Source organism: Pristiophorus japonicus, chromosome 10, assembly GCF_044704955.1.
Source record: "Pristiophorus japonicus isolate sPriJap1 chromosome 10, sPriJap1.hap1, whole genome shotgun sequence".
Classification (NCBI taxonomy): domain Eukaryota; kingdom Metazoa; phylum Chordata; class Chondrichthyes; family Pristiophoridae; genus Pristiophorus; species Pristiophorus japonicus.
Genome location: NC_091986.1, coordinates 45,392,723 through 45,416,756, shown reverse-complemented (window position 1 = coordinate 45,416,756; position 24,034 = coordinate 45,392,723). Strand labels below are relative to the sequence as shown.

The 24,034-nt window shown below is 44.4% G+C and overlaps 1 protein-coding gene across 1 annotated transcript in view; it reads right to left on the bottom strand.

The window, feature by feature from the left end:
* The window catches only part of itgbl1 (integrin, beta-like 1), a 300,193-nt gene that overhangs the window by 22,929 nt on the left and 253,230 nt on the right, over positions 1 to 24,034 (bottom strand). The window contains exons 8-10 of the mRNA XM_070891407.1: positions 14,338 to 14,454; positions 2,240 to 2,386; positions 1,295 to 1,411 (exon numbers count right to left, since the gene is read on the bottom strand). Coding sequence (XP_070747508.1) covers positions 1,295 to 1,411; positions 2,240 to 2,386; positions 14,338 to 14,454 — 381 coding nt within the window. The remainder of the gene's footprint in view (positions 1 to 1,294; positions 1,412 to 2,239; positions 2,387 to 14,337; positions 14,455 to 24,034) is intronic.

Here is a 24,034-nt window from a genome sequence, read left to right as displayed (position 1 = left end):
ATGTTCTTATGATTTCCCTTTCATAAAATCATGCTGACTCTGCTTGATTGAATTATGCTTCTCCAAATGTCCCGCGACTGCTTCCTTAATAATGGACTCAAGCATTTTCCCAACGACAGATGTTAGGCCAATTGGTCTATAGTTTCTTGCTTTTTGTCCACCACCTTTTTTAAATAGGGGCGTTACATTTATGATTTTTCAATTGGGAATCCAGGGAATTTTGGGAGATTACAACCAATGCATCCACTATCTCTGCAGCCACTTCTCTTAAGACCCTAAGATGTAAGCCATCAGGTCCCATTATTTTACCTAGCACTACTTCATGAGTGATAGTGATTGTATTAAGTTCCTCCCTCCCTATAGAACCCTGATTATCCACTATTGGAATGTTTGGAAACACTGGCATGGATCAGTTGGGCCGAATTGCCTGTTTCTATGCTGTGCATTCTGTGTAATTCTATGTAATTACCTTGGCTTTTATAGTTTTACCACTCAAGTCATCATTCGTTTATCGAGAATATTTACGCCTGAATCACTAGCAGGAGGGTTGGTAACCGGAGGACACAGATTTAAGGTAATTGGCAAAAGAACCAGAGGGAAGATGAGGAGATTTTATTTACGCAGCGAGTTGTTGTGATCTGGAACGCACTGCCTGCAAGGGCGGTGGAAGCAAATCAATAGTCACTTTCAAAAGGGAATTGGATTAATACTTGAAAAGCAGAAATTTGCAGGGCTATGGGGAAAGAGCAGGGGCAGTGAGACTAATTGGATAGTTCTTTCAAAGAGCCAGCACAGGTCCAATGGGCCGAATGCCTCCTTCTGAGATGTATAATTCAATGATTCAATAAATCAAAATTATGTTTGGTTTAGGAGAACGTCTATATCAAAACAGTTATCCAACAAGCCTTTTATGCTTCAATTACATTGAGGTTTATACAGATCCATATCTCTTCTGTACACGCTTTGTCCCAGTGTAGCTGTCCTAATATCTGAACAGTGGGATATTTTACTCTCATAAATTCTTAGCCGTGACCCCCAAGATTGATAATCCCCAAAACAGAAATTGTTTGAAATCAGTTGCTCAGTCACTGGAGAATCACCAATGCAGCTAGTCGCTAATGAATCTCCTTCCTCGGCCCTTTGGACTCTATCACTGAACGTATACAATCATTTCTGGGATCAGGTCGGAAGAACAATGCCTTGCTTGGAAAGTTTGTTTGGACCATGGCACTCTACAGTTTCTGCAATTATGTGTATTATCCTGATCAATGGAAAAATAAGAAGTAATAATTACCAGTGCAGATGACACCTTGATGCTTGTCACATTCGCGGTCATCACACTCGCAGAAGTCACCCGAGATGTACCATTGCTGGGGGGAACCACACATACACTTTCCACAATGGCAGGAACCTGTTGAACATTAACATCAAGAAATCCAACTGAGAATTTAGAAGGAACTTCTTTCCCCAGAGAGCAGTGAGAATGTGGAACTCGTTATCACAGGGAGTGGTTGAGACAAATAGCATAGATGCATTTAAGGGAAGGCTAGATAAGGGAGAAGGGAATAGCAGGTTATGCTGATAGAGTGAGATGGGGAAAAACGGGAGGAGGTTTGAGTGGAGCATAAACGGCGGCATGGACTGATTGGGCCGAATGGCCTGTTTCTGTGCCGTATATCCTACGCAACATATTAACTATCTCGGGCTTTACCGAGCGACCTAGCAACTATCAGTTACAGTGTACAAACAACAAGTAAAAACCGGCAGCCACTGGGAACCCATGTCCGACTCACCCCGCTTTCCGAGGTGTGCAATATGCTGTGATAATATGCATTTGATAGAGAGTTTAGATAGAGTAAATAGGGAAAAACTGTTTCCAGTGGCAGGAGGGTCGGTGACAAGAGGAGACAGTTGTAAGGTAATTGGCAAAAGAACCAGAGGGGGGAGCTGAGGAGAACTTTTTTACCATGAGTTGTTGTGATCGAGACTGCGCTGTTTGAAAGGGTGGTGGAAACAGATTCAGTAGTAACTTTCAAAAGGGAATTGGATAATTATTTGGAGGGAAGAAAATCACAGGGCTATAGGGAAAGAGCAGGGAGGAGTGGGACTAATTGGATAGCTGTACCAAAGAGGCATGATGAACCGAATGGCCTCTTTCTGTGCCGTATGATTCTACGATATAATCAGAATGTAACAACAAATAAATATTAAATTTAAGAGTTACGTGGAAGCTTCTCACCCTTGCCAGAGCAGATTATTCCATCGAAAGATTCGCACTGACTCCTGCTCCTCTCCTCCGGCATGTTGCAGATCCTCAGATGCTGGCAGTGTTTCCCAAACCAGTCATCATGGCAGATACATCTGCCACACGAACAGATGCCATTGCCTGTTGGGTGGGTAAGCACAGAATGACCATATATTAAAAAACAAATTGTATTCTTCATCAGTAAATGTAGCTGTAGCTGTGTGAGTTAACGTGCAGAGAGTAAGCATCCATTAAGACTAAACCATATTTGAGAAATTTACAATTTCCTCAATTTCTTTGTGGACTTACGGATCATCAAGCACATCTATAATCAGCAGTTGTATCCATCTGGGACCTTTTTATATTGTTTAATCAGAGACAATAAGCAGCTTCAATAAACTCAGTCACCTTGCTATTACGAGCCCCAGTTATTGATTACAGGGCGCTACAGCTCAACAGGTTTGGACTTGTCCAATCATTCCTGTACAATGTGCAGAGCGACCTGGGAGACATGGGCAGAATATTGCTTGTTACCAGCGAGAGTGTATCAGAGAGTGTGGAGATGCACAGAATCTTTAAACTGAGCTGTAATTGGATCTGTTGGCCAGTCAATGAAATGCTTTTCACGAGACAGTAATCCTCTTGCTTGTACAGTGGTTGCATTCCGAGGCCAACAATCCATCAAAACAACACCATGTTCAGCTTCAGTTCGACAAGTTGTTTCATACAATCATTTAAAAGCAATTAAAATGAAAATGAAAAGAAATAAACACTTTACGACCAATCATAAGATAATTTACCTGTGTTAAAAAAAAATCCTTACTCATCTATGTTGTATTCCTAACACAGGTGAGACTGCACACAGGGAGGTTAAAGTGACAGTGACCTCAGTCTTTATTAAGACACTCCAGAGTGAATAACAGGCCTTAGGGGCCGGCTTATATACAGTGCTCCCAAGGGATGCTGGGATCCTTTGGGACTTCAGGGGATGCGCTCCCCGGTGGCGGGACATGGGAGTGCATGCTTTACAGATACACAATATCACTCCTCGCCAAAGTCAAAGTGAAAACTATTCACAAGGTGGGGCGGTCGGGAGCCTTTCTTTCCCTGGTGGACCGCCTCGGTACAAATGTCTGTTCTGGTGTATTCGCTGTGCCCTCGCTGCGTTGGCGTGTTGTTGGCCCTGCAGGGCTGCTTGGTGAGCCTGGCCTTGCTGGGCTGTTGGGCATGATGGGTTCGATTTCCTGGTCCGGCGTGGTGTCGTTGATCTTTTGGGTGTGTGTTGTGGGTTTGAAGAAGATGGTGTCTGCTGTGGGTTGTTCAGGGCAGTCTGTGAACCGCAACCTCGTTTGGTCCAGGTGCTTTCTGCAAATTTGTCCATTGTCTAGTTTGACTACAAACATCCTATTCCCTTCTTTAGCTACCACCGTGCCCGCGATCCACTTGGGACCATGTCCATAGTTTAGCACATACACAGGGTCATTCAGATCAATTTCCCGTGAAACAGTGGCGCGAGCATCGTTTGCATTTTGTTGCTGCCGCCTGCTCTCTACCTGATCATGCAGGTTGGGGTGAACCAGCTAGAGTCTGGTTTTAAGTGTCCTTTTCATGAGTAGCTCAGCCGGGGGCACCCCTGTGAGAGAGTGGGGTCTCGTGTGGTAGCTGAGAGTACTCGGGACAGGCGGGTTTGGAGTGAGTCTTCTGTGACTCATTTAAGGCTCTGTTTGATTGTTTGTACTGCCCGCTCTGCCTGTCCATTGGAGGCTGGTTTAAACGGGGCCGAGGTGACATGTTTGATCCCATTGCGGGTCATGAATTCTTTAAATTCGGCACTGGTGAAACATGGCCCATTGTCACTGATCAGTATGTCAGGCAGGCCGTGGGTGGCAAACATGTCCCTCAGGCTTTCAATGGTGGTGGTGGCGGTGCTTCCCGACATTATTTCACATTCAATCCATTTTGAAAAAGCATCCATCACCACCAGGAACATTTTACCGAGAAACAGGCCCGCATAGTCGGCATGAATCCTCGACCATGGTCTGGAGGGCCAGGACCACAAACTTAGTGGTGCCTCTTTGGGCACGTTGTTCAACTGAGCACACATTGCCGTACACAGGACTCTAAGTCAGAGTCGATACCGCACCACCACACGTGGGATCTGGCTATCGCTTTCATCATTACTATACCCGGGTGTGTGCTGTGGAGATCCGAGATGAACGTCTCCCTGCCCTTTTTGGATAGTACTACGCGGTTACCCCACAACAGGCAGTCTGCCTGAATGGACAGCTCGTCCTTTCGCCGCTGGAACGGCTTGATTAGCTCTTGCATTTCAATGGGGATGCTGGCCCAGCTCCCATGCAGTACACAGTTTTTTACTCAGGACAGCAGAGGATCTTAGCTGGTTCAAGTCCTAATCTGACGGGCCGTGACAGGTGATTTATCATTTTCAAACGCTTCCATGACCATCAACAAGTCTGCAGGCTGCGCCACCATCAACAAGTTTGCAGGCTGAGCCATTTCCACCCCCATGGTTGGCAATGGTAGCCGACTGAGAGCATCCGCACAGTTCTCAGTGCCTGGCCTGTGGCGGATGGTATAGTTATATGCTGATAGCGTGAGTGCCCACCTTTGTATGGGGGCTGAGGCATTAGTATTTATCCTCTTGTTTTCAGCAAACAGGGATATGAGGGGCTTGTGATCAGTTTCCAGCTCAAATTTGAGGCCAAGCAGGTACTGATGCATTTTCTTTACCCCGAACACACACGCTAATGCCTCTTTCTTAGTGAGGCCTCACCTGGAATATTGTGTTCAGTTTTGGTCTCCTAGTCTGAGGGAGTGCAGCGAAGGTTCACCAGACTGATTCCAGGGATGGCTGGGCTGTCATATGAGGAGAGACTGGATTAACTGGGCCTGTATTCACTGGCGTTTAGAAGGATGAGAGGGGATCTCATAGAAATATATAAAATCCTGACGGGACTGGACAGGTTAGATGCGGGAAGAATGTTCTCGATGTTGGGGAAGTCCAGAACCAGGGGACATATTCTTAGGATAAGGGGTAGGCCATTTAGGACTGAGATGATGAGAAACTTCTTCACTCAGAGAGTTGTTGACCTGTGGAATTCCCTGCCGCAGAGAGTTGTTGATGCCAGTTCATTGGATATATTCAAGAGGGAGTTAGATATGGCCCTTACAGTTAAGGAGATCAAGGAGTATAGAGAGAAAGCAGGAAAGGGGTACTGAAGGAATGATCAGCCATGGTCTTATTGAATGGCGGTGCAGACTCAAAGGACCGAATGGCCTACTTCTGCACCTATTTTCTATGTTTCTATGTTTCTCAATCATGCTGTAGGCCCTCTCGGTCTTCGACAAGCTCCTGGAAGCATAGGCGACAGTTTGCAACTTCCCCGCAACGTTAGCTTGTTGTAATACACACTCGACTCCGTACGACGACGTATCACATGCTAACACGAGTCTTTTACATTACATGGGTTATACAATACAAGCAGCATGTTGGAGCTTAAAATGTTTCTGGCTTTCTCAAAAGCAATTACTTGTTTTTTTCCCCATACCCAGTTCTCACCTTTAAGCAATACCACATGTAGGGGCTCTAAGAGGATGCTTAACCCTGGTAGGAAGTTACCAAAATAGTTGAGGAGTCCCAGGAACGACCGCAGCTCCGTGGCGTTCTGTGGCCTGGGCGCATTCCTGATAACCTCTGTCTTGGCGTCTGTGGGCCGAATGCCGTCCGCCGCGATCTTTCTCCCCAAAAACTCCACTCTTGTTGCCATGAAGACACATTTCAACCTCTTCAGCCGCAGCCCTACGCGATCCAGTCGCTAGAGGACTCCTCCAGGTTTTGTAGGTGCTCGACGGTGTCCCGACCCATGACCAATATGTCACCCTGAAAAACCACTGTGCGTGGTACCGACTTGAGTAGGCTCTCCATGTTTCTCTGGAAGATCGCTGCAGCCGACCGAATTCCAAATGGACATCTGCTGTAGATGAACAGTCCTTTGTGCGTGGTGATGCAGGTGAGGCCCTTCGAAGACTCCTCCAGCTCCTGCGTCATGTAGGCCGAAGTCAGGTCGAGCTTGGTGAACGTATTGCCTCATGCCAGCGTCGCAAATAGGTCGTCTGCCTTAGGTAGAGGGTATTGGTCCTGTAGCGAGAAACGATTATTGGTTTCTTTATAATCACCGCAAATCCTGACCGTACCATCACTTTTGAGTACTGGAACAATCGGGCTGGCCCACTCGCTGAATTCCACTGGGGAGATGATGCCCTTGCATTGCAGCCTGTCCAGCTCGATTTCCACTCTCTCCCTCATTATGTGAGGTACCGCTCGCTCCTTGTGGTGAATGGGTCGTGCCTCTGGGACCAAGTGGATCCGCACCTTCACCCTGAAAAAGTTTCCAATGCCTGGCTCAAAAAGGGAAGGAAATTTGTTAAGAACCTGGGTACGTGAGGCCTCATCGACATGTGATAGCGCTCGGATGTCATCCCAGTTCCAGCAGATTTTGCCCAGCCAGCTCCTTCCAAGCAGTGTGGGGCCATCGCCTAGGACAATCCAGAGTGGCAGTTCATGCACCGTGCCCTTGTAGGTGACCTTGATCATGGCGCTGCCCAGGACAGTGATAAGCTCTTTGGTGTACGTTCTCAGTTTCGTGTGGATGGGGCTCAGGGCTGGTTTGAGTGCCTTGTTGCACCACAGTCTCTCAAACATCTTTTTACTCATGATGGATTGGCTAGCGCCAGTGTCCAGTTCCATGGCTACAGATAAGCCATTCAATTTTACGTTTAGCATTATAGGTGGCCATTTCGTTGAAAATTTGTGCACCCCGTGTACTTCAGCATCTGCCTCCTCTCTCTGAGGCTCGAAATTGCTTTGGTCCACCATAGGCCGATCTTCCTCTGCCATGTGGTGGTTAGCAGGTTTGGCGAGCTGCAAGCTCTTTGGAGGTGCCCCATTGTTCCACAGCTCTTGCAAACATACCCTTTGAAGCGGCATGAATAGGCTGAATGGAAGCCTCCACAACACGAACAAGCTGTGAATTGCCTTGCATTCATCCTTTGTTGCGGACTCTGAGTCATCTGGGTCACCTGAGGCCTGCTGGCAGTTGCAGACTCGTAGTTTCTGCCCTGTACATTTCTGCTCGCAAACACAGTTCCAGTTAATTTATGAACATTGCTAGCACTTGTGTGCTGAGAGATTTGTTTAGTGTTATCACTGGTGGACATAAACGCCAGTGCTATCGCAATGGCCTTACTGAGGGTCGGTGTCTCTACAGTCAAAAGTTTTCGTAGGATGGTCTTGTGGCCAATGCCCAGTACAAAAAAGTCTCTGAGCATTTGCTCCAGGTAGCCATCAAACTCACATTGTCCTGCAAGTCGCCTTAGCTCGGCGACGTAGCTCGCCACTTACTGACCTTCAGATCGCTGGTACGTATAGAACCGATACCTTGCCATCAGCATGCTCTCCCTTGTGTTAAGATGCTCCCGAACCAGTGTACACAGCTCCTCATATGACTTATCTGTGAGTTTCACCGGAGCCAGAAGATTCTTCATGAGGCTGTAGGTCGGTGCCCCGCGGACCGTGAGGAGAACTGCTCTCCTTTTTGCAGCGCTTCCTTCTCCGTCCAGCTCGTTGGCTACAAAGTACTGGTCTAACCGTTCGACATAGGCTTCCCAATCCTCACCCTCCGAGAACTTCTCTAGGATTCCCACAGTTTGCTGCATCTTTGTGTTGGATTCGTGTACTCGTCGCCGGTTGTTTTATTCCTAACACAGATGAGACTGCACACGGAGTTGAAAGTAACAGTGACCTCAGTCTTTATTAAGACACTCCAGAGTGAGTAACAGGCCTTAGGGGCCGGCTTATATACAGTGCTCCCAAGGGATGCTGGGATCCTTTGGGACTTCAGGGAATGCGCTCCCCGGTGGCGGGACATGGGAGTGCATGCTTTCCAAATACACAACAATCTGCACAAAATACCGTTTCCCTCTCATTAAACCAATCCCTTAGACATGCTGGGGGAGTACTGCATACATTTCTGGTCGCCATGTTATAAAATTTTATAGAAACACTGGAGAGGGTGCAGAGATTTACAAGGATGATAGCAGAAATGCGAAGATATACATATCAGGAAAGGATGAACAGGCTGGGTCTCTTTTCTCTTGAAAAAAGGCCAAGGGGTGACCTAATAGAAGTCTTGAAAGTTATGAAAGATTTTGATAGAATGGATACAGAGTGTTTCCACTTGTGGGGAAGAGCATAACTAGAGGCCATCAATCTAAGATAGTCACCAAGAAATACAATAGGGAATTCAGAAGGAACTTCTTTACCCAGAGAATGGTGAGAATGTGGAACTCGCTACCACAGGGAGTGGTTGAAGCGAATAGCAGAGATGCATTTAAGGGGAGGCTAGACAAGCATCTGAGGGAGAAGGGAATAAAGGGTTATGCTGATAGAGTTAGATGAGAAAAAACGAAAGAGGTTCGAGTGCAGCATAAACACCGGCATGGACTGGTTGGGCCGAATGGCCTGTTTCTGTGCAGTGTATTCGATGTAATCCTATGTAATCTAGGCTTAGAGATTCCATTCGGCCGGAAACCCGCCGGCGCCACCGCGGGACGAAGTTAACAGCCGCCCGCAAGAAGAGCGCAGGCAGCGCCGGTATTTATACAGCGCAGCACAGAACCTGCATTGTGACACACTGTTTTGGGTGGTGCGCTCAGCAGCAGGCCCAATGTAGTGTGACCATAACAGCCCTGGGGTGAGGCAGCATTGTCTTAAAGCAAGGCTGTCATCTTTGAAAGCAGTGTCGGTCACTTAAAGGGGAACTGGCTTCTAAAATTTAAAAAATAGTTATTTAAAAATAGGCAGTTTTTGGCCCTTAGAGCTCAAATGCCTTCTGGGGAAAAAAAACATTTAAAAGAATACACAAATGGCAGTCTTCAATTCTAAAGCTGAACTGAAGGGTGAGAAAGTTGGATCTCTAACAAGCATACTAAGCTTAAATAAAGGAGATATGAAGGTATGAGGGAAGAGTTGGCTAAAGTGGACTGGGAAAACAGATTGAAGTGTGGGACAGTTGAGGATCAGTGGTGTACATTTAAAGAGACATTTCACAACTTTCAAGAAAAATATATTCCAGTAAAGGGGAAAGAGTGCAAGGGAAAAGAAAGCTATCCGTGGCTAACTAAAGAAATAAAGGACGGTATCCAATTAAAAACAAGGGCATACAATGTGGCCACAACTAATTGGAGGACAGAAGATTGGGAAGCTTTTAAAAGCCAGCAAAGAATGACTAAAAAAATGATTAAGGGAAGATAGACTATGAAAATAAACGATCACAAAATATAAAAACAGATAACAAGAGTTTCTATAGGTATATAAAAAGAAAAAGAGTGGCTAAAGTAAATGTTGGTCCCTTAGGGACGAGACCGGGGAATTAGTAATGGGGTACATGGAGATAGCAGAAATTCTAAACAAGTATTTTGTATCAGTTTTTACGGTAGAGGACACTAACGATATTCCAACAGTGGATAGTCAAGGGGCTATAGGGGGGGAGGAAATTAACACAATCACAATCACTAAGGAGGCAGTACTCAGTAAGATAATGGGACTAAAGGCGGTTAAATCCTCTGGACCTGATGGCTTGCATCCTACGGTCTTAAGAGAAGTAGCGGCAGGGACTGTGGATTCATTGGTTGTAATTTACCAAAATTCAATGGATTCTGGGGAGGTCCCAGCAGATTGGAAAACTGCAAAGTTTTCAAAAAGGAGGCAGACAAAAAGCAGGAAACTGTAGACCAGTTAGCCTAACATCTGTGGTTGGGAAAATGTTGGAGTCCATTATTAAAGAAGCAGTAACAGGACATTTGGAAAAGCAAAATTCGGTCAGGCAGAGTCAGCATGGATTTATGAAGGGGAAGTTATGTTTGACAAATATGCTGGAATTCTTTGAGGATATAATGAACAGGGTGGATAAAGGGGAACCAGTGGATGTGGTGTATTTGGACTTCCAGAGGCATTTGACAAGGTGCCACACAAAAGATTACTGCACAAGATAAAAGTTCACGGGATTGGGAGTAATATATTAGCATGGATAGAAGATTGGCTGACAAACAGAAAAGAGAGAGTCGGGATAAATGGTTCATTCTCTGGTTGGCAATCAGTAATGAGTGGGGTGCCGCAGGGATCAGTGCTTGGACCCCAACTATTTACAATCTATTTTAATGACTTGGAAGAGAAGACTGGTGTAAGGTAATCAAGTTTGCTGACGATACAAAGATGGGAGGAAGGGTAATGTGTGAGGGAGACATAAAGAGGCTGCAGGAGGACATAGACAGACTAAGTGAGTGGGCAAGAATTTGGCAGATGGAGTATAATGTTGGAAAATGTGAGGTCCTGCACTTTGGCAGAAAAAATTAAAGTGCAAGTTATGATTTAAATGGAGAAAGATTGCAGAGTGCTGCAGTACAGTGGGACCTGGAGGTACTTGTGCATGAAACACAAAAGGATAGTATGCAGGTACAGCAAGTGATCAGGAATGCCAATAGAATCTTGACCTTTATTGCAAACGGGATGGAGTATAAAAGCAGGGAAGTCTTGTTACAGTTGTATAGGGTATTGGTGAGACCACACCTGCAATACTGCGTACAGTTTTGGTTTCCATATTTACGAGAGGAGATACTTGCTGTGGAGGCAGTTCAGAGAAGGTTCACTAGGTTGATCCTGGGGCTGAGTGGGTTGACTTATGAGGAAAGGTTGAGTAGGTTGGGCCTCTACTCATTGGAATTCAGAAAAATGAGGTGATCTTATAGAAACTTATAAGATTATGAGGGGGCTGGACAAGGTCGATGCAGAGAGGATGTTTCCACTGGTGGGGGAGACTAGAACTAGAGGGCATGATCTTAGGTTAAGGGGCCGCCCTTAGAACTGAGATGAGGAGAAATTTCTTCTCTCAGAGGGCTGTGAATCTGTGGAATTCGCTGCCTCAGATAGCTGTGGAAGCTGGGACAGTTAATAAATTTAAGATAGAAATAGACAGTTTCTTAAACAATAAGGGGATAAGGGGTTATGAGGAATGGGCAGGGAAGTGGAACTGAGTCCATGATCAGATCAGCCATGATCTTATTGAATGGCGGAGCAGGCTCGAGGGGCCTTATGCCTACTCGTGTTCTTATTTCTTATGTTCTTATGTTAACTGCCTTCCACATCTAAAAAAATAGGAAAAGTGCCTCAGCACTAACACAAATGGCTCAGCAAGCCAGGAAAAGGGCAGCCAAGGTCTCACATGCTGCACTCCAGCTTTGTGTAGGGAATCAACACTGCAAGATAGGTCCTCTACCCACAGGGACCAGGAGGCCCTTCAGAAAAAAGGATGCGGGGCCAGATCACCGAGGTCATCACTACCAGCAGTGTCGATCCATGTCCTGGCTCCAGTGCCCAAAGAAACTTCACGAGATCAAACATCACTCACTTACCAACAATTTGTACCAAACATGAGGTACACATCCCATTCCTTGGAGGAGGAGGAAATGGACCTGTGGGAGCAGGAGAGGGAGACGGACCTGCGGGAGGAGATGGAGACGGACGAGGAGGTGGAGATGGAGATGGATGAGGAGGCGGAGACGGAGGAGGTGGAGGAGGAGGCGGAGAGGCAGATGGTGGCGGTGGTGAGGAAGAAGAAGAAAAAGAAATACGATCACTCGATTTCACATTCCCAGTCACAAGGTCCTCAAGGTCGATCAGCAAGGGCATTTGCAGTGTCCCCCACTGAGAGTCAGCAGCCTTCCACCAGCCATGCTGCAGCCACTGAGGTAGCACTGCGTGACATCAGTAGGACAGGCAAAGGCACACACACGACAGTCACTGAGGGAATGCATAAAGGTGATTAGTTGATTTCTTAATGTTATATTGGATGGCTAAATGTATAAAGTTGGATTGAAAAGTTTGCTTTGTGGTGGTTTTTATTTCAGCATCATGGCCAAGAGAACGCTGCGATGGTCAGTAACAGCAGGAAGGTAAAGTGTGGGACAAATGTTGAAAGGGGAATTGGGGTTGTGGTCATTGTTAGCACAGGCGGATGATTCCATCCTGGATATCCCAGCCAGAAAGGGGCTGCCTGGTTGCATCCTTCCTTCTGCTTCCTCCTCTTTTGCATCTTTCTCTTCCCTCTGCGAGCGGATGCTGGAAGTCTAAAATAAAAGTAGAAAATGCTGCAAGTACTCAGCAGGTCAGATAGCATCTCGACCTGAGACATGACTCTGTTTCTCTCTCCATGGATGCTGCCTGACCGCAAAGTATTTCCAGCAGTTTGTCTTCTCAGAGGCCTTCCTTTACCATCCGAGGCCTTGCAGCATCCAGCAGCACTCCTTGCACACTTTAAAAAACTCTTAACATCTATTGCACCAAGCCACTACTTCAATAAAATATTTTTTTTAAGTCCAAAAGTTTAAATCCAAACTTAACTGAAAGATGTGTGTATCCCTTGAAGAAGCACTGACTGTGTTTCCCTTGTACGCCGATTGACGTCACGATCTGTTAATTTACCTTTCAGAGTCAAGCGCTGCCATATGGCCCTTACCATAGAACTGGCTGCTGCCACAGAAGCGAGGCAGCCGCCATTTCTTCAAGAATATCAGCGTTTACGGCTGGTGCTAAGATAAGCAATTTGGCAGCCCTAGAATCATGCTGAACTTCATGACTTGCTATGCTTGATGCCAATCAGCCCTACTACTTGCTATCTTAAGAGTATTGGTGCAATTTTTACTGTAGGTGATAAAGTCTAAAAATGTGTGTAAGAATTTCCTGTAGAAACATAGATGTAATTAGGAATTTTGTATTGAGATGTGGGGAATGAGCTGAGGATCACGAGGTTCGAAGAAGTAACTGATATAACTATTTTGAAGAAGAGCAGAGAGTTCTCCAAGGTGTCCTGGGCTAATATTAATTCCTCAGTCAACATCACTCAAACAGATTATCTGGTCATTATCACAGTGCTGTTTGTGGGAGCTTGCTGTGCGCCAATTGGCTACCGCGATTCGTACATTATAAAAGTAATTACACTTCAAAAAGTATCTCATAAGAACATAAAAAATAGACGCAGGAGTAGGCCATTCGGCCCTTCGAGCCTGCTGCGCCATTCAATAAGATCATGACTGATATGATTTTGGCCTCAACTCCAATTCCCTACAGGCTCCCAATTGGCTGGGTATGAAGCGCTTTGGGAGATGCAATGGTCGTGAAAGGTGCTATATAAATTTACGCCTTTCTTTTTTTGTCTCTTTTTACATATTAATAAAGGTAAAGTGATCTTCACTTCCATTTGAATCATGATTTGTTTGAAGAATTGATTCATTAGATTACTCTGCATTTGACTGTTATAGACTTTACAACTCTTAGCTCCCACGAGTTATGATTACGAGATGAATGAAGTAATTCACTTTGTTACGTTTTACGAACAGTATCTATTGGAACTAATCCTTCATTGTTTTCAACTCTAAGCTTTTTTGAAAATATTCTAGTCTTATTTCAATAGCAATTATTAAGATCATTTTGTAACACCATCACATCCAAGTTCTCCTCGAAGTCACACACCATCTTGACTTGGAAATATATTGTCTTTCCTTCATCGTCCCTGGGTCAAAATCCTGGAACTCCCTCACTAACAGCACTGTGGAGTACCTTCACCACACGGACTGCAGCGGTTCAAGATGGCGGCTCACCACCACTTTCTCAGGAGCAATTAGGGATGGGCAATAAATGCTGGCCTTGCCAGCGACGCCCATATCCCCAAAATGAATTTCAAAAAGTCAGATGCTGAGATTTCCAGCATTTTTTGTTTTTATTCCAGATTCCAGCATCCGAAGTATTTTGCTTTTATATATATATATATATATATATAAAAAGAAGCTTCACTGGACGAATCACTGGAGATGCCCATGAACTTGATTAAGGCACAGGTATGATTTATGTAGTAAATGTTATAAGTATATAAGCAATTCAGAGAATAAAAGGAACTCTGCATTTGGGGACAATGCCTAGTTCTCTTCACATATTACAGAACAAAAATAAAACCACTCACCACCACAGAGGTTTCCTTCGCTGTCCTCACACTGGCGGTCGTCGCATTCACAATTTTTCCCGTACACCCGTCTATCTCCCGGTGGGAAACAGGAGCACTGGCCACACTGGCACTTTCCTGCATAGAAAATTATTCAGTAGGTTAAAGTATTCTCCTTGAAGGCACATGAATAACGATTATAATGGCCCTGAATTTGTGGTCGGAGGCTGTCCGCAGGGAAAGGCCTCCGATTTTCAAATAAAATGCCCGTGTACCTGGTGGTCCAGGAGTTACGGAGACTCGCGGTCCTGGATCTCTCCGAGTACCCGCAGTTAGAGCCCACATATCTCAGGGGCACAGGCAATTCACAAACGCCCCTGGGATCACGTGGGCCGGCTCAACCAATGACAGAGGGAATTCTCATTCATATTATCGAGATTCCGTATGTACAGAAACCCCATAAGTATGAATGGGAATACCCAAAAAATACATCTACACATCAATTATATATTTAAAAAAATATCACATATTTAAAATTAATTAAAACGGCAATTTTAAAACAAAAAATTAATTTTTTCAAAAGTAAATTTACATATTTTAAAGGGGCTAAAAACAAACTCACCTTATTTCACAGGTTTTTAAATGTATAAATAATTGATAACATTTTATTTTTCTATTATTTTAAAACTTTTACGCTGGTAAAAGCAGGCATTACGCTTGCTTTGACCAGGTGTAAGAATTTAACGGGCATTCGCCAGGCAGACGTTAGGCAAATAGCCCAACCCTCCACCCGCGGAAGCCCTTTTCCTGGGGATGTATGTGATCTGTCAAGAAGATTTTTGACAGATTGTAAGTTCCAGGTTTTCGCACATGCACAGCGCAGGCCTAAACCGGAACTTGCGTGGTCCTTATGGATGTTTGCGCACCTCGTGCATGCCCATAGGGGCCGCAAGTTACGGCCCAATAAGCATTATTAAGTTAGATTGCCCCAGCTTTTGGTACCAAAATATGGTGAGTTTAATGGCACTCGCTGTTGTTGATTCGTGAATGGTCCTGCAACTTGTGGCGAGGAAGAGATTCCCCATGGATTGCGAATCACCACAAGTTGCTGAATGATTTGCGTCGCTCCGCCCGTTAACCTCACGAAAACGGCAGCTCGCCCTCAACCTCCCCTCGTGTTCCAGGAAATTGCTGCATTTACACACTAATTAACCATTAAACTCGCCGCAGCAAGTTAAGGCTGGTGGTGAGTAGCCAAACATGCTTTTAATAACATGATAATTGTTAATGACTGCCAATCAGCCTCTCCGGCCCAGAAACATAGAAACATAGAAAATAGGTGCAGGAGTAGGCCATTCAGCCCTTCGAGCCTGCACCACCATTCAATAAGATCATGGCTGATCATTCACTCAGTAACCCTTGCCTGCTTTCTCTCCATAACCCTTGATCCCTTTAGCCGTAAGGGCCATATCTAACTCCCTCTTCAATATATCCAATAAACTGGCATCAACAACTCTCTGTCGTAGGGAATTCCACAGGTTAACAACTCTCTGAGTGAAGAAGTTTATCCTCATCTCAGTCCTAAATGGCTTACCCCTTATCCTTAGACTATGTCCCCTGGTTCTGGACTTCCCCAACATCGGGAACATACGTCCTACATCTAACCTGTTCAGTCCCATCAGAATTTTACATGTTTCTATGAGATCCCCTCTCATCCTTCTAAACTCCAGTGAATACAGGCCCAGTCGATCCAGTCTCTCCTCATGTGTCAATCCAGCCATCCCGGGAATCAATTTGGTGAACCTTCGCTGCACTTCTTCAAAAGCAAGAACGTCCTTCCTCAGATTAGGAGACCAAAACTGAACACAATATTCTAGCTGCGGTCTCACTAAGGCCTTGTACAATTGCAGTAAGACCTCCCTGCTCCTATACTCAAATCCCCTAGCTATGAAGGCCAACATACCATTTGCCTTCTTCACTGCCTGCTGTACCTGCATGCCAACTTTCAATGACTGATATAACATGACACCCAGGTCTCGTTGCACCTCCCCTTTTCCTAATCTGCCGCCATTCAGATAATATTCTGCCTTCCTGTTTTTGCCACCAAAGTGGATAACCTCACATTTATCCACATTATACTGCATCTGCCACGCATTTGCCCATTCACCTAACCTATCCAAGTCAACCTGCTGCCTTTTAGCGTCCTCCTCAGAGCTCACATCCCCACCCAGCTTAGTATCATCTGCAAACTTGGAGAAATTACACTCAATTCCCTCATCCAAATCATGAATGTATATTGTAAAGAGCTGGGGTCCCAACACTGAGCCCGGCGTCACTCCACTAGTCACTGCCTGCCATTCTGAAAAGGACCCGTTTATCCCGACTCTCTGCTTCCTGTCTGCCAACCAGTTCTCTATCTATGTCAATACATTGCCCCCAATACCATGTGCTTTAATTTTGCACACCAATCTCTTGTGTGGGACCTTGTCAAAAGCCTTTTGAAAGTCCAAATACACCACATCCACTGGTTCTCCCTTGTCTACTCTACCAGTTACATCTTCAAAAAATTCTAGAAGATTTGTCAAACAGGATTTCTCTTTCATAAATCCATGCTGACTTGGACCGATCCCGTCACTGCTTTCCAAATGTGCTACTATATCATCTTTAATAATTGATTCCAACATTTTCCCCACTACTGATTACTGATGTCAGGCTAACCGGTCTATAATTACCCGTTTTCTCTCTCCCTTCTTTCTTAAAATGTGGTGTTACATTAGCTACCCTCCAGTCCATAGGAACTGATCCAGAGTCGATAGACTGTTGGAAAATGATCACCAATGCATCCACTATTTCTAGGGCTACTTCCTTAAGTACTTTGGGATGCAGACTATCAGGCCCCGGGGATTTATCGGCCTTCAATCCCATCAATTTCCCTAACACAATTTCCCGCTTAATAAGAATTTCCTTCAGTTCCTCCTTCTCATTAGACCCTCGGTCCCCTAGTATTTCCGGAAGGTTATTTGTATCTTCCTTCGTGAAGACAGAACCAAAGTATTTGTTTAACTGGTCCGCCATTTCTTTGTTCCCCATTATAAATTCACCTGAATCTTTTTCTCTTCACATATCTATAGAAGCTTTTGCAGTCAGTTTTTATGTTCCCAGCAAGCTTCCTCTCATACTCTATTTACCCCCTCCAAATTAAACCCTTTCTCCTCCTCTGCTGTATTACAAAATTCTCCCAATCCTCAGGTTTGCTGCTTTTTCTGGTCAATTTATATGCCTCTTCCTTGGATTTAACACTGTCCTTAATTTCCCTTGTTAGCCACGGTTGAGCCACCGTCCCCGTATTATTTTTACTCCAGACAGGGATGTACAATTGTTGAAGTTCATCCATGTGATCTTTAAATGTTTGCCATTGCCTATCCACCGTCAACCCTTTAAGTATCACTCGCCAGACTATTCTAGCCAATTCACGTCTCATACCATCAAAGTTACCTTTTCTTTAGTTCAAGATCCTGAATGAACTGTGTCACTCTCCCTCTTAATAAAGAATTCTACCATATTATGGTCACTCTTCCCCAAGGGACCTCGCACAACAAGATTGCTAATTAGTCCTTTCTCATTACACATCACTCAGTCTAGACTGGCCAGCCCTCTAGTTGGTTCCTCGACATATTGGTCTAGAAAACCATCCCTAATACACTCCAGGAAATCCTCCTCCACCGCATTGCTACCAGTTTGGTTAGCCCAATCAATATGTAGATTAAAGTTGCCCATGATAAGTGCTGTACATTTATTGCACGCATCCCTGTTTTCTTGTTTGATGCTGTCCCCAACCTCACTACTACTGTTTGGTGATCTGTACACAACTCCCACTAGCGTTTTCTGCCCTTTGGTATTCCGTAGCTCCACCCATATCGATTCCACATCATCCAAGCTAATGTCAATTATAAGTGTAGAGTCTCATTCTGTCAGGTTGTGAATTGTTGTTTGACTGATTTTTTCAATGTTTTCTTTTCTTTTAATCCAATTTTTCTTTCCCTCTCTTTATTTCTCCTTCTGTAGGAACATAGGAACAGGAGGAGACCATTCAGCCACTCGAGCCTGTTCCGCCATTCAATGAGATGATGGCTAATCAGCAGTCCAACTCCATCTACCCGCCTTTGGCTCTCATCCCTCAATAGTTTTGGTTAACAGAAAGCTATCAATCTCAGATTTAAATTTAACAATTGATCTAGCATCAATTGCTGTTTGCAGAAGAGAGTTTAAAACTTCTACCATCCTTTGTGTGTAGATGTGTTTCCTAACTCCACTCCTGAAAGATCTGGTTCTAATTTTTAGACTATGTCCCCCAGTCCTAGACTCCCCAACTAGCGGGAATAGTTTCTCTCTATCTACCTATCTGTTCCCCTTAATATCTTCAAAATTTTGATCAGATCACCCCTTGCCTGTACCTGATTGGATTCTAATTCACCCTATTTCCTTCTCCATCATTCCTCTGTTTCTTTCTCAATCCTTAAATCCCACGGGTTAAGGAGACAGAATGTCGGTCCCGTCATTCACTGAGGTCCCAGATGCCCCATTGCCCTCACTTTCAGCTCATACTTCCAATAAATCCAATGGGGAATTCAGGAGGAACTTCTTTACCTAGAGAGTGGTGAGAATGTGGAACTTGCTCCCACAGGGAGTGGTTGAGGCAAATAGTATAGATGTATTTAATGGGAAGCTAGATAAATACATGAGGGAAAAAGAAGGATATGTTGGTAGGGTGAGGTGAAGTAAATCAAATGATATAAGGCTAGTATGGATCATAAACACCGGCAATGGGCCGAATGTCTTGTTTCTGTGTGATAAATTCTCTGTAATTCAATGTAATGCCAGTTGGAAAACTGACTACAACAACAACAACTTGCAGTTATACATCACCTTTAATGTAGGAAAATGTCCCAACCTGCTTCACATGAGCGATTATCAAACAGAATTTGACAACAAGCCACATAAGGCGATATGAAGACAGGTGACCAAAAGCTGGACCAAAGAGGCAGGTTTCAAGGAGTATCTTAAAGGAGGAGAGAGAGGTAGAGAGGCATAGAGGTTTAGGGAGGGAATTCCAGAGCTTGGGATCCAGGCAGTTGAAGGCACAGCCACCAATGGTGGAACGATTAAAATCAGGGATGCTCAAGGGATGTGGTTAGCTTTAAATAAGGAACAGTTTGTATTTGGTTTGAAGGTATCACCATTGTAGTACGGAAAGTGATGTAACAGGTGTTTGCTTGAATTAGAAACTGGTTGAATTGCTCGAATCAGTCAAGGAATCAATGATGAAGAGACAATCTATGCTGTGACCTTGTAATTCTCCTTGGACGCTGACATCAATAAAACACTCAAATGATAATGCTTGATGTGTTGCCTTTGATGTTGAAAGTGAAGTCTGGCTCTCTCTTTCAGTCCCTATTACCAACAACTACTTGCAGAGAATATGAAGAACTTGTAAATCCTCTGATTTCTCTTGTACATTGATGTATGATGGTGGTAACCTGGCTTTTCACAATACTTTGGAGAATTTACAGAGGTGTTCAAAATTAGGAAGGGTTTTACATTACATAGGATTATATTACATTGGATATCTGACACAGAAACAGGCCATTCGGCCCAACCAGTCCATATGGCATTTATGTTCCACTTGAGCCTCCTCCCATCTTTCCTCATCTAAATCTATCAGCATAATTCTCTATTCCCCTCTCCCTCATTTGATTGTCTAGCCTCCCCTTAAATGCATCTATACTATTCACTATAACCATTCCCTGTGATAGCGAGTTCCACATTTCCACCACTCTTTGGGTAAAGAAGTTTCTTCTGAATTCCCTATTGGATTTCTTATATTGATGGCTTCTAGTTATGCTCTTCCCCACAAGTGGAACCATTCTCTCTGAATCCACTCTATCAAAACCTTTCATAATTTTAAAGACCTCTATTAGGTCACCCCTCAGCCTTCTTTTTTCAAGAGAAAAGAGACCCAGCCTGTTTACCCTTTCCTGATATGTATACACTCGCATTTCTGGTATCAGGCACGACGGGCCGAATGGCATCCTTCTGTCCTGTGCGATTCTATGACCCTCTCACCTCATTAGTTTCCATTCTCTCTGGTGCAGTGCAGGCGTGACTGCCATGGTCAATGGGTTAAAAATGTGCTCAGAGGCACGGGTGGTAATGGAGCCCCTTCACATCTCAGCTGCTTCATCCATTTTGCCAGTCTCATCATCTTTAGCAAGTTGATTGCGAACCAATTTTAATGACATACCATGCAGGACAGAAATTCACGGGGAAATTTGATCAGGGGATGAATTTACTGAAAAAATCCAACAGCTTTGGGAAGCTTTAATCAGCAAATGTTAACTATATTCATTACCTGAAACAGACTGTCACTCTGTAAAAACAAGCACTTGCTTACTATGATCTGAGGCCATGGTTCATGTCTAGATCACAACAGATGCAGTTTGACAGATTCTGAAGCCTTCAACCAGGTGCCTAATTATCATTTGCTTCATAACAAAATAATAATACTGCATCATTTTTGCTGCACAGCAGCCTTCAGCCTCTCTGATGGATAAGGAACCTTAGCTTGACTTGGTTATCAGAGCAACCAGAGAGGTTATTCCATTAATACCTCATTTCACCTCACTGGCACATTTGCAGAAAGTTATAAGACTATTAATCATATCATGATCATTTGACATATGGCACATGGAAAGGTAAATTTGCAACTTACAAAACTGTCAAAGCCATGACTACTTTCCATCAGCTCTTTCCATAAAGCAGTACCCCATTGCTACAACAACATCTTGTATTTATATGGCGCCTTTAACGTAGTAAAACGTTCCAAGGCACTTCACAGGAGTGTTATAAAGGGAAAACATTTGACACCGAATCACATAAGTAGAAATTAACGCAGGGGACCAAAAGCTTGGTCAAAGAGATAGGGTTCAAGGAGCGTCTTGAAGCAGAGGAAACTTGGAGACTTTAATTTACGCCAAATAAAATGGCGGACGCCAAAAAAACAGCGCAGATAACTGGGGAGAACTGAGCCCAATGTTTCCATGTGTGGGAGAATCTAAAACTAATGGGCATAAATACAAGATAGTCACTAATAAAGCCAATAGGGATAGAAAGAAGAAAGACTTGCATTTATATCGCACCTTTCATGACCACCGGACGTCCCAAGCACTTTACAGCCAATGAAGTACTTTTTGGAGTGCAGTCACTGTTGTAATGTAGGAAACGTGGCAGCCAATTTGTGCACAGCAAGCTCCCATAAACAGCAATGTGATAATAACCAGATCATCTGATTCAGTGATGTTGGTGGAGACATAAATATTGGCCCAGCACACTGGGGATAACTCCCCTGCTCTTCTTTGAAATAGTGTCATGGAATCTTTTTAATCCACCTGAGAGAGCAGACCCTGCCTCGGTTTAACAACTCATCCAAAAGACGACAACTCCGACAGTGCAGTATACCTCAGTACTGCCTCTCCGACAGTACAGCACTCCCTCAGTGCTGCCCCTCCGACAGTGCAGCACTCCCTCAATACTGCCCCTCCGACAGTGCAGCACTCCTCAGTACTGCCCCTCCGATAGTGCAGCGCTCCCTCAGTACTGCTCCTCCGACAGTGCAGTGCTCCCTCAGTACTGACCCTCCGACAATGCAGTGCTCCCTCAGTTCTGTCACTGACAGTGCAGCGCCCGCTGAGTATTGCCCCTCCGACAGTACAGCGCTCCTTCAGTACTGCCCCTGACAGTGCAACGCTCCATTAGCCAGAGCGACACCATTTTTGCAACAAAAGGCATATTGGCCTTCATAATGAGAGGATTTGAGTATAGGAGCAGGGAGGTTTTACTACAGTTGTACAGGGCCTTGGTGAGGCCATACCTTGAATATTGTGTACAGTTTGTTCTCCTAATCTGAGGAAGGACATTCTTGCTATTGAGCGAGTGCAGCGAAGGTTCACCAGACTGATGCCCGGGATGACAGGACTGACATATGAAGAAAGACTGGATCAACTAGGCTTATATTCAATGGAATTTAGAAGAATGAGAGGGGATCTCATAGAAACATATAAAATTCTGACGGGATTGGACAGGTTAGATGCAGGAAGAATGTTCCCGATGTTGGGGAAGTCCAGAACCAGGTGTCACAGTCTAAGGATAAGGGGTAAGCCATTTAGGACCGAGATGAGGAGAAACTTCTTCACTCAGAGAGTTGTGAGCATGTGGAATTCTCTATCACAGAAAGTTGTTGAGGCCAGTTCGTTAGATATATTCAAAAGGGAGTTAGATGTGTCCATTACGGCTAAAGGATCAAGAGGTCTGGAGAGAAAGCAGGAATGGGGTACTGAATTGCATGATCAGCCATGATCATATTGAATGGTGGTGCAGGCTCGAAGGGCCGAATGGCCTACTCCTGCACCTATTTTCTAAGTTTCTATGTTTCTATGGGATGATCAGGCCCCAGGATTCTAAGGGTCAATTGTTGGTTCGTGTGCATATTAAGTGGCTCATCTAACTATATAGGATGACACAAACATCTGTGATTTGCAGTAAGATGCTTTCTTTCTGAAAACGATGAAAAATACCACGCCTGAAACTAGGCTAATCTTGACCCTGATTAAAAGCCTTTCCATGAAATGCAATTCTCATTCATGTCAGTAAAATGAGTGATGCTACATTCATCCATCCCTCTGCTGCAAGGCCACTGTGCAGCATTATTTGTTATAAATTGTTATTGCATTCACCTTTTTTTAGATGACCCTCTAATGACTTATCTATTCACAACATTTAAGGACGAGACATAAGTGTGAAATTTACCACTACTGATCAATAACAAATAGCAACAATTTACATTTATATAGAGCCTTTAACGTCCCAAGCCGCTTCACAGAAATGTTATCAAACAATTTTTGACACCGAGTCACATAAGGAAATATCAGGACAGGTGACAAAGTGGAAGATTTTAAGGAGCGTCTTAAAGGAGGAAAGAGAGGCAGATAGGTTTAGGGCGGGAGTTCCAAAGCTTGGGGCCCAGGCAGCTGAAGGCATGGCCAGCAATGGAGATGCACAAGAGCCAGAATTGGAGGAGCACAGAGATCTCGGAGGGTTGTGGGGCTGGAGGAGATTACTGAGATAGGGAAAGGGCGTGGCCATGGAGGGATTTGAAAATAAGGATGAGAATTTTAGCTCAAAGATGAAGATAGGTAAGACCTAAAGTAGTAATTTCCTAAACTTAAAACAAAAGAAAAATAGCATTGGTTCAACAAAATCAATAGGTGCTCCAATATTCTGTGCAAAGGAATGGTGGGCCATAGATTGTGACCCCCGACTCTTCACCTGACAACTTCTCAATCTCAACCATACTATCAGAGGAGGTTCTGAACATTCCAGTTGTAGGGACAACATTGGCAGGTAAATCAACCCAGGGAGTTTCTCTGCACGAGCTTGTAGGCAGCTTAAGGGTGACATTGTCCAAGGAATCATTTGGGGAATTTAAGAGATACTGCAAAATGGTAACAATAAAATAATCATGGAATATCAACCTCGGATTTGACATTAACAGTTGACCCATAGCCTCAACAGCATGTTGGGGAGGCAGTTCCAGATTTCCACTATCCTTTGTGTGAAGAAGTGCTTGCTGACATTTCCCCTAAACGGCCTGGATCTAATTTTA